This window comes from Linepithema humile, chromosome 2, assembly GCF_040581485.1.
Source record: "Linepithema humile isolate Giens D197 chromosome 2, Lhum_UNIL_v1.0, whole genome shotgun sequence".
NCBI classification, from domain to species: domain Eukaryota; kingdom Metazoa; phylum Arthropoda; class Insecta; order Hymenoptera; family Formicidae; genus Linepithema; species Linepithema humile.
In genome coordinates, this window is record NC_090129.1 from 293,317 (window position 1) to 304,515 (window position 11,199).

Genomic DNA, 11,199 nt, shown 5'->3' on the forward strand with positions numbered 1-11,199 from the left:
CAGATATTTGAAAAAAACTGTTGTATTAAAAAACTTAAAAGCTTAAAAGAGAGTAATTGAAATGCATGTCGTTATTATATAAAATAAAATTATAAGAGAATATTGGTACATTTTGTTTTTCTCAATCCAAATAGAGAAAAACCAACTTTATTTCTATCTTGGCAAATTTTATCCACATTTGCAACAATGAGTTATATCTTTATATATATAATTTTTTTTTACAATTGCGCAATTTACGTACAAGAAATATTATTGCTAAATTACACAGATTTTAACTTGGTTCTTGCGTAGTTATTAATTTTAATAACTACGCAGGAACTAAGCGTATTAACAAAATGACAAACTTTACGTTAAAAATTCGACTTGAACAATGATCGTCCTTTTCTAATATAGAAACAACACATTTAACTATATCCCACTTTTCCTACGATAAATGTTTATAATACATTTGTAGAATATACAATTTCTAACAATTGTACGAGTAACAATTGTACGAGTTTTTCATATTTCACGGACATAATTTCTTCTCCGACTATTCAGAAGCGTAACATTATTTGCTAGCAAATGATTCGATCTTGAAATTTGTGGTTTCTCTCACCAACGCAGGAAAAGAATCCTGTGAATAAAAATTGAATTATATTTTTAGTATTATAATAACATATCGTAATCCAAATGCTCGTACAAAGCGGGAATTATACATAAATTTTTCATTATGCACGATTAATGAAATTAAAATAATTATTGCGAACAGATCGAGTAACAGCGATCAGTTTTCGAGATGTCTTCTGAAATTATTTATAATCGCAAAGAATCAAAATCAAATCACTGATTTATAACCGCGATTAAAATGAACACCAATGTGCATAAATTATTGTGAATATTTTGCAGTTATGAAAATGCCTCGCAAAGAAATCTCAATCGTGTATAACGATAAATATCTATAATAACCATTTAACGTGTTTAGCATAAAGTATTTATAATAACAATTAACCTCGGTCGTGTATTGACCCAGAAACAGTGCCAAGGTTCAACCTAGCTTTAGTTGCATCGGCAGTTTCATCGGGCTTTCAACGAGTGTAACATACTTTGGCACAAAATCAAAAAATGCACTACAGAGTATTCTTATGTTTCAATACATTGCATTGTTTGAATACCACGTCTATGCCTGTTCATCGATATTTAAAGACACGATCTTGACATTCTCAATTATGATCATATGAATGACACAAAAGTATAATATCAAATATATAAATACTTACATATATATTCGAGACAGTAGAAATGCACGAAAATTATGAAAAATGTATAAAATCTAGATTTTATCTCCCGGAACATTCGACAGTCTTATACAATAATAGTAAAAAAAGGGATGAGAACTGCGTCTAAAAAAATAAATTGCACTAAGAAAAAAAAATCCGTCGTGATATTCTAACAATCTTATCCGTAATTGGAGCACGAATACTCTATTACATATAAATGTATTATAATATAACTGAATATTCTATATCAAATAATTTATACATCATTGTTTCAAGTCTTTAGTATGTAATAATAATATGACGTTCATATATATATTGACGATTAGAATCTGTACAAATATTGGTCATAATTGTGTATAAAACATGACAATGATATTCCAACAGCAAAATAAAAATTCGCAACAATCAGATTTTTCTATAGACACAGACACACACATTATCTTCATTTTATTTCCTAAGTTATTAGAGACGTTCATTTTCTTCGGCTTCCGTATCGCCGCCCGCTGTATCTTTCGTTGTTTCATTTATGTGTCTCTCCTCGTCACCGACAGTGGAGACTTTAGTATGAGTCGAATCATTCCAGGGTTGAATTTCGGCCGATCCGAACAACCAAAAGAGTACTGTGGCCGACGTAAATACTATCGCCGAAATCCAGAACATTATACGCCATTCTTCTACGCCGTTCTGTAATATATGTAAAATATAAAATTTAAGGATAATTAAAATAAAAATTAGTATAAACGGTATTTGCAGTTATTATAACTCACAAATAAGACAAAATAATGTTATAAATATATTATAAAAAATTTAACTATTTTACTTTTTTCTCGAATAATTTCTGCATCAAAGATTAGACAATTTTGCTTTATCTATTAACGTAACGTTAATATTTTCATACAAAAGAATGACGTACCCTTTCATTGGTTAAAATGCCAATAATGGGTGGAATAATAAATCCGGGAAAACTACCGAACGTATTCATAATTCCATATAAAGAACCGGCATAGTTCGGTGCCAAATCCTGGTGATTCTGTAAACTAGTCTGGCATGCGGCTCCATTGAAGGCCAACGCCAGTATTAACATTATTATCGCAGTTGTGGCATCACAACCTACATATGTCATCACTACCAGACAAACTGCAGGTCCCATATGAGCTATTAACAGTCAAGCAACAATTATCTGTTAGATAAGAATTACCTATTGTATATGCATATGCTACAATACTTCAATTCTCAAGTTAAAATAGACGCGATTATTCCGAATTACTTACAGAAAAGCATAAATATCTTTCTTATCCAGCCTAAGGACAAGAAATTCCTCCTTCGCACGTAATCGCCCGCTGCTGCGAATAACACTCCAGCGCCCAATCTAGCTATGTAAGGCAATCCAGTTATCGCGCCACCCTACAACACATAGAGCAGTAAGAACATCTTTAGTAATGCCTAAAAAATGCAACATTTTTCGCAAATTAAATTTGTCAGGAAAATAGTACCGATTTCATATTGAAGCCAAGAACTTCTAACGTGTATTTGGGTCCGTTTGTAGCGATGAAATATATACCCCACATATTTGCAAAGTGAGCCCACAGTAATACCAAGAATGGCGGAGATGTAATGACTGCCTTCATGGGTAATCGGACCTGTGTAACATATCAATATTTGTATCGTATAATTTTTTCCTATCTTTTAGTAGTTTTTGTTTGACGGAGAATGCTTTTCACACAAAATGCTTGATAGCATTTATCTACGCACCTTTTGTTTCGAAACGGTAGTGCCTATCTGTTCTCGTATGTATGTTTTCTCCTTTTCTGTGATCCCCGGGTGCGAATCCGGTGTATCGTATATTAGAAATACCCATAAAGCGTAAAAGACTAACATAAGCCCGCTAGTCACGTAAAACGCAGTTTTCCACCCGTAAGCACTGATAACCGCGCCACATAAAGCAAACGTCACAACAGTTCCGAACGGACCACCTTGAAAAAAGCAAAAACAACACAAGCAAGTTAACATATTTTCAAGAATTTTCTATTAAAAGGAATAAATAAGTAAATAAGTAAAAGAAGGATACCTTGCATGGTCCACACAAACATGCCCTTTTCACCAGGAGGCACCCATCTTGCTATCATTGCGTGGAGAGCGGGATAAACGGCACCCTGAAAAATACATGTTATTATTACTACAGATTTATATATCCGATTGGGAAATATGAAATTTAGTTAAAATTAATCATATCAAGGAAAAATTGATACCAAATTTTTTCAATATTTACTAGTAGAAGAAACATGTTCAATTAAACGTAAGCAAAAAATTAAAAAGACGACAAATATTAAAATAAAATGTCATTAGATATAATATATATATATATATATATATTTTAAAATATGAGGAATTTCTATAGGTTTATTGAAGTAACAACGTCACATGTAAGATGAATAAATGACTTACTCCGAAAAATCCCATTACAAAACGAAGTGCAAAAACGAAACCGTAGTGAACGGTGGCAGCCCAGGGCATCAAAAGATTTAATACTGCGGGTATCAATGTGGCAAATCTGTTGTAAAATTAAATGCTGATGAAAATTGCAAATAACCGTTGCTAATTATTAACTGATTTCGACTATATACTTACGCCACTACTTTAGAGCCTCCGTATTTTTCGGCCAAGATTCCAGCTGGCACACTAGCCGGCAAAACACCATAAAAATATCCCGACAGTAACATTCCTTGAATGTGTTGATTCCACTCGAAGCGCTCCCCATACTAAAATATAAGAAGAGGCATATTTATAGCTTTGCGACCCTTTCTACACAGTAGAACAATTTTATTATATAAAGACCATGTTTGTGCAACAATGCTTGTAGCAGTGAGTCTATAACATGCAATAGTTACATGTATAATACGTTCACCCGCTCAAATTTCACGAACATGCAACTTACATCTTGAACCACGATGGTCTTATTGCTTTTTAAATCCGCGCTGCAGGCTGGACCAACGCCACCGTCTTTGCTCGTAGCATTTACCATGGCAACGATTGTTATGGACAAATTAGTACGAATGACGTAGGAGAACATACAAGCCAGGAACATCATTGCCCCCAAAATTCCTCTTCGAGGGATCTTCTCTGCAATATAATATATTACGTATATCACATATTATGTAAATGTTGTAAAGAGTCTCATGGGATAACTAACAATTTGCCAAATGCAACAACATTTTTATCATTACCATCGTAGGTATTAAACTTCTTATTAAATCCTAATTTATTCTTTGAAATACTCGTGTGCGTCCATCCTTAAATACAACACGAGTATAAATACAATGTGTTATAAGACGCCCCTATAACTCGGAGTCAAGAATCTGACCTTTGAATTAGCGTGTTATACCTAATAATTTTAAATCAAGAATGAATGACGTATCTTCCACAGTAAACATGTCGAGTTCCGATAGATATATAACTTGAAAACAATGTAATTGCAGTTGCATACTCGTCATGTAATAATGTTGTAACAAAAAATAAGCACTCCAATATAAAATAAGATTAAGAAGGTATTTTTTGCAGATATTAATTAATTTGCCGGCTAGTGTGCCAGCTGAAATCTTGGCCGAAAAATACGGAGGCTCTAAAGTAGTGGCGTAAGTATATAGTCGAAAAATAACGAAATTATTTTTCTCATTTTCAATAAAATTTTAACACGCTTTAACATATCATCAGTATTGTTATTAATTATTGCTTTATTATTTATTACACTTTATTATTTATTGTTGCTTAGTGAATAATACTCAATCATATAGCGCTACTTGTTAATTTATAGCGTTTATCTAAAAATTAATTTAGTGGTGCGATGAAATGAAATGAAATACGTATCTTTATTAACGTTCATTGTTCACAATGTACCCAAGTCCACCAAAAATAAGCAAGGTTAATTAGAAATGCACTCAAAATGCAATTTGTTGCTATCTGCAGTCAATCTTGACCATATTTCAAGAGAATCTCGTACAAGAAAAAGCATTAGCGTTATAAACTTCAGAAGGTTACACAGTACGTGCCTTACGTGCCTACTCGAGTAATTAAGCTTCTCTCTTGTATATTAAGGATTGCATGTATAGTCATTGAATTGCTGATAATCACGGAGTACAATGAAAGGGAATCAGATCGATAGTGTGCTGCTTCGCGTGTTATAATATGAACTTTTCTCATCTTTCTATCGCGCGATTTGAGATTTTCATTTTACGAATCCATTCGATTTTCGATGAAAGATAAAACTGACCTGGTTTAACTTCACCTTCGCATTTTAATATGAGCAATCATCACTGCTATATGAATCGTTGCCAAATAATCGTATAGCGGTTACAAAATTCGTCCAAAAATTTGAAGTCTTTAGGGTTTTTAGTAATAATTTGATGAAAACTTTAATTCATATTAATGAACTTATCGCTACTTTTTAATTTTTAATGTGAAAATAGCTTGGTAGATGGATCAGACTCTATTTTTTAATTAGTTTTAAGGACAAATATTGTCTATATTATCTCTTAATCCTTGGCATTGTAACAATTATCATTATTCTTGAATAGAGAAATTTAATATTTGTAGAAAGAAGTATAAAGCCAGTGAATACTTCAATGTAACGTATTTCATTTTTATGCATCAATATTCTGTTTATATTGTAAATCGCAACTACTAGACTGGGTGATTTCCGCGTTATTAATTTCCGACAGCAAGATCAAAGAACTATAAGAACATAAAATTAATGTAGGTAGGTGAATTTATCATCGATGAAAAAAACGCAGAAAAAATTGCATTATTTACATGCGGTATTTACAGATGCTGACATAATGTTATATGCAAGTACAACTTAAAAAAAAAAACATAAAATCATTACGCAAAACGTCAAGGCAATATTTCAAATCATTGTACTGTCGAGTTGCATAATACATTTATTTTTATTACGTATGATAATTACGCGCCAACAGGTCGAATGTCAATCGCGATAATACGAAACTTCCTAGAAAATATTTTCGTTTGATCGGCGAGGCTATCACATTTGCAATATAATATTTCAGGTAATTCCGGATGCGTCTAAAAGTTATTGACCTCATTAACGAGCCACTTAGCGGTTGCGGTAAATATAGTATGTTCAAGATCTCTATGCGTCGCGATTGATTCCGATAAATCATCCGTCGTACAAGTGTTGATCGCGTTTTTTTTTTGTCTTGAGGACGGAAAATGTGCCAGCGTTGGATGACCGTGGACGAGCAACCTGCCTGTCACGTAGGTCTATTTCTGCAAGGTGAACTGCGCGAAATAGCAGCTCGAGTTACAGGTAGTTTGTACAAAGTAAGATACGTGTGGACGAAATGTTCGGAAAAATACTACGCATTGCATGTAACGGATGCGGCTGTATAATGTGATGCGTGATGTTTGTTAATTTATCCGTTTCGATCAGAATGATATGTCGTAAAATCGTACATATCCGATATCGTGTACCTAGTTATCTCCGCTTGAGATTTTGCATACATAGGCATATAGGCAATTACATAATGTTTATCATTTTCGATGATGCTTATCACTTGGGAAAAATTTTGTAACATAAATAGAAAACATGAAAATATCGTGCATATCGTTGTGAATATTTACAGAAATTACGTTATAAAATTTTCCTTGCAAACATCGAGAGAATCACTTTTCATATTTGTAAAAATAAAATGTGTGCCAAAAAAGTTTCATGTAAGCAGAGGCATGTACAGATTGAGAAAAATATTGATACACGATGTGTGCTAGACGTTTCCAATTATGATTGAAATTTGATTAACTTAATGTGTTTGTTATTCCTATTCTATATTTAACTACGGAAGAATGTATGTGAAAGACTTCGGAATTTGTTGACCAAAGTCCGAAGAATATTGATCGATATATAAATTGGCGGCGATACTGAAAACATCTCGAAAATTCATCGAAAATATTTCAGAGCAAAAATTAAGATTCGTGTATTTATTCCTATTTATATTCTGTTGTTTCGAACATGCAGAAGGATATTTATGTAAAAATAGTGCTCTATTAGTATACAAGTACAGTTTCGTGTATTTAAGGATCGTGTTATTTATCATCGTTAAATAAGTCGTTTGAACAAAATTTTATTTAATGATAAAATTAATAAATCAAAAAATCTGAAAGAAAAAACAAAATAAAAATCGACAAAATGGATCAAAAGTTATGATAAAGTAATAAAAATAATTGATCAAATTGTGATAGTCGCATGATTAACAATTATGAATTGATAAGTACTTACCGTTAAACTTCCGGAAGAGAGCCATTTTCGCTACTTGCTACGAACGAAGGACTGTGTTATCAGCGTGAGAGCGAGATGCGCGTGATGCTGGTGAATAGGAACAGATATTCCCTCCACTTTCGATCTTTTCTGCGAGGCGCGGATTCTCGTCGATCGGCGGTCGACTTCGCGACTGAGGGGTCGCGGTTTGCTCTTTTCGCTTTTCGGTATTCAATCGATTCGCCAACTATTGGCTCGACCACGTTGCGTCATACCGTCCCGCGAGTTCGAAGTCGATGGACGCACGACAGTCGTCACGGACGACGCTCCTCCACTTTTGCCTCCTACACGCGTGACGTGCGTTGACGTGCTCGACACAGTATTCTTCGGGATGATCACGAGAATGCCTGAAAAGCACGCGGTATCACACATGTAGAACATACACCAACGTACGAATTCTATATTTAAATTGCCGCTGCAATATTAGAATCATCCGTGTTTGCGCAATATCATAGTGCGCATAAACACGTGCTAGACCGAAAAAGCATAACAATATGAACTCTTTTAACTGGAGCGATGCGAACCTGAACAATCCTTGTGTAGTATGATACATTATTCACTTCTTAAGAGAAAACCTTTGATATCTTTGGTGAAATTCTTGATTGAAAATATTGCTGGAGAAACATATCGAAAATTTTTATTTTCTTTCCTTATTTTATAAAATAAATATATTTTTTAATATGAAAAAAATGCAAGACACATTTATATGATATATCTTCACCGCTCCAGTCAAAGTTAATAAAATTTTATTGATTCTCAAGTCTTCATGATAATTGCTGGAATTGCTCAAGCTTGCACAATGTAACGCGCGCACGCCATGACTGAAAAAAAATTGATGGTGATGAAAATTGATTGCAATTTTTAGGAAACTATGAATCACAAGATAATGAATTTATTTAATAACAATTGGGAAATAATTTGTTAATTGGCACGAACGTTTTGATCTTCAACATTATGTAATTATCCATTTCTACGAAAATAAATCATAAACGTTTTGCACGATTAGGGGGGGAAAAAAAAAGGGGGGGGGGGTAGAAAAGACGCCAGACATAACTACTCTAGAAACTAAGTTTGGCAAAACTTTAATACTCGTTTATAAGTCTAGTCCGCGTTATAAAAATAATTTCAAGATTTTTATTCAGAACTCGATGTCCGTTGACACTGCGTTTTTAACACTTGATCTTTTTATCCATGTTTTAATCTTTTGTTTGCTGATTCCACATCAAGCTTCTGATAAGAAAAGCATACCAAGCAAGTTTTGTACTTACAATTAGTTTCATGTCACATGGGAATACGAGCCCTTGTCTCTAATTACAATTATAGATAGTTACATCACGTGCTATCGAATGACTTTTTAGATAAATTATTGATATATAAGCAATGCTTCATCATATTTCACAAGCAAGAAATAATTAAACAATCATTTGCTATAACTATTCATTATCAATTCTTAATACTGGTAATATTCTTTTTTCATTTCTTGTTAATTCTAAATATCACACTTTTCATTTTAGAATAATAAATGCAAACAATTTAATCTTAAAATTCATAAAAAACTGAGTTAGATGATCTTTGAATCCTTCAATTATTCAACATTCTTTAACTGATCATTTGCTTTCTATTACCAGAAAGACTCGATTTCAAATTGCTTTAACGAAATACTTCTGAATACAAATATTGTACTCATAAACATTATTTGACGTATAAACCATTTCAATTACATATCTGAGGACAACTGATAAAATTTATCGCAATTCGTTGGCGTTATGACACGTTTTGACATTTGCGCACAGCTGTCTATGTTCCGAAATTTCAGTTATCTCGATTAAGTAAGAAGTTATCAGTATCAGATAATTTTGCAAACGCAGAATTCATAATAATTTTCGTACTTTCGTCAAAGTTAAGTTGAACATTTCGATCTATTTGACTCTCGCTTACGCGAAATTATCTGCATGCCTGTGCAATACGCGTATAATAAACGTGTAAATGCAAAAAAAAACATTACATCACTCGTCAATTTTCTCATGCAATTATGGCAGTTGTCGATAAAATTAGCGGAAGGAGAGAATCAAACAAGTGAAATTTACATTAAAAGTTAGCAAAAAAGATTATGGTCTTTTTCGACAAACACATCAATGTAAACTTTTTACATTATTCTTTGGCTTTAATTCTTAAAACTTCCTAATCTTCCTGAGAAAACCACATTTATCGATCTTTTTTTGTTTTTTAGAAATTTACCAATCCATATCCACAAAAATTTCATATTCACGATTCATCTAATGCAAAAATTTATTATTTTAATACGTATATGTATTCGTCAAATAATGTCGTTAGCACACTTTGGTTCGTGAAGTAACTTTTATTTTTTTCTAAACTTTATTAGTATTTCAACGAAAGCTTTATATTTACGATTTGTAGTAAAATAAAATTTAAATCCGATAAGTCATATAATAATTCGCCGTTCTTCACGTTGTTTTGTCACGCGGTGAGATATACAAAATAGATATAATTATATGTAAGGAAAACTTACATTGCATGCATTTTTTCAGAATATTCAAAGGTAATTTGACAAAACAAATTAGACGAAAGAAACTTCTCTATACGCTAATTCAACGTGGCAAAATCATCCGTCTAATTTTGCTTCAGTAAACAACAAAGTGTAATATGATTTATGAATGTTGAAAGACAAAATTGAATGCTAATGGAAAAAATATGAATATAAATATTGTGATGTTTGATTAATTGTTGAAAACACAAAAAAATTATCAATTTTTTCATACTACAAAACTTCAATAATTTTCTTCAAGCTATATTGTAATTTGAATACAATTTTGTTTAATTCCAGCAATAATTCCTCGAGAATTTAATATTGCTACAATACTGCTCACGCCGCGTCGTTCTTTCTTTCATCAAAGCAAGTCTAACGATTGAACGTAATGGGCGATCAAAGGTCCCGCTGATATTACGAGTAAAAGACTTTCATGTGTGAACCAGTAGCGTGAATCAAATGACTAACCTTAACCTGCAATTCACGACTTTTCTTCTCCTTTTCTCTGTTTGTTGCTCATGGGAAATTGCGCGCGAAAACGGCTTGCAGGGATCGATAAATTGCAAGGAGACAGGACCTCCGGATAGAACGCGCAATTGAAACGAAAAAAACTGACACGTGTATTTCAATGCAGTGTTCGTATTTTGATTTAATCGATCACGAGGGTGTCACGTCGATGCTTGGACTATGAGTAAGAATTTGCGCCTCGTTGGAGAAAACCGGCGAAACGTTTCAATGCGTTTGCAAACAGCACTACACAACAAATAACACGAACGGTTAAAATACGACTGAAATACCTGGAATAAGATGCTTTTACCGCGGCTCACAGTTGCTCCCTTTCGCCACAAATGTGAATTACGATAATATGACGTGTCGGTATAAACGGTGCCGATAAAGGCGGTAATCGATAAGCAGTAACAGCACCAGCAACGTTTTAGCAGAATGAGGTAATAAAATTTTACAAACATTTGTGTACATCGCGGATACTGGAGGAGTATTATAAGAGGATGCTGCTGGCAGATTGATTTTTCAAATTGTCTGTTGTTTACTTATTTGATTTAAATGTG

General features: G+C 33.1%; 1 protein-coding gene and 1 long non-coding RNA gene across 3 annotated transcripts; one reads left to right on the forward strand and one right to left on the reverse strand.

The window, feature by feature from the left end:
* Positions 1-106: 106 nt before the first annotated feature.
* LOC105673716 (sialin) lies at positions 107-10,939 on the reverse strand. The gene is made up of 11 exons (XM_012369539.2): positions 10,601-10,939; positions 7,546-7,931; positions 4,195-4,379; positions 3,888-4,018; positions 3,705-3,810; positions 3,328-3,412; positions 3,012-3,232; positions 2,753-2,899; positions 2,531-2,663; positions 2,173-2,414; positions 107-1,943 (listed from the first exon to the last, which is right to left on the reverse strand). The coding sequence occupies exons 2-11, from the start codon at positions 7,568-7,570 to the stop codon at positions 1,722-1,724; spliced, it is 1,497 nt and encodes a 498-aa protein (XP_012224962.1). The 5' UTR covers positions 7,571-7,931; positions 10,601-10,939; the 3' UTR covers positions 107-1,721.
* LOC136997721 (uncharacterized) lies at positions 4,352-7,532 on the forward strand. 2 transcript variants are annotated; one of them, XR_010888344.1, is made up of 3 exons: positions 4,352-4,487; positions 4,818-4,891; positions 6,320-7,532. It is a non-coding gene; the product is annotated as an uncharacterized lncRNA (long non-coding RNA). The 2 variants fall into 2 exon arrangements; XR_010888343.1 differs by having other exon boundaries at positions 4,354-4,491.
* Positions 10,940-11,199: the final 260 nt, after the last annotated feature.

Bases quoted from the DNA above. Each gene is read 5' to 3' on its own strand.
- LOC105673716 (XM_012369539.2), bottom strand. From the start codon at position 7,570: ATGGCTCTCTTCCGGAAGTTTAACG. The intron at 4,019-4,194 runs GTAAGTTGCATG...CTTATATTTTAG, and splicing joins AGACCATCGTGGTTCAAGAT to TATGGGGAGCGCTTCGAGTG. The intron at 3,233-3,327 runs GTATCCTTCTTT...GCTTTTTTCAAG, and splicing joins GTTTGTGTGGACCATGCAAG to GTGGTCCGTTCGGAACTGTT.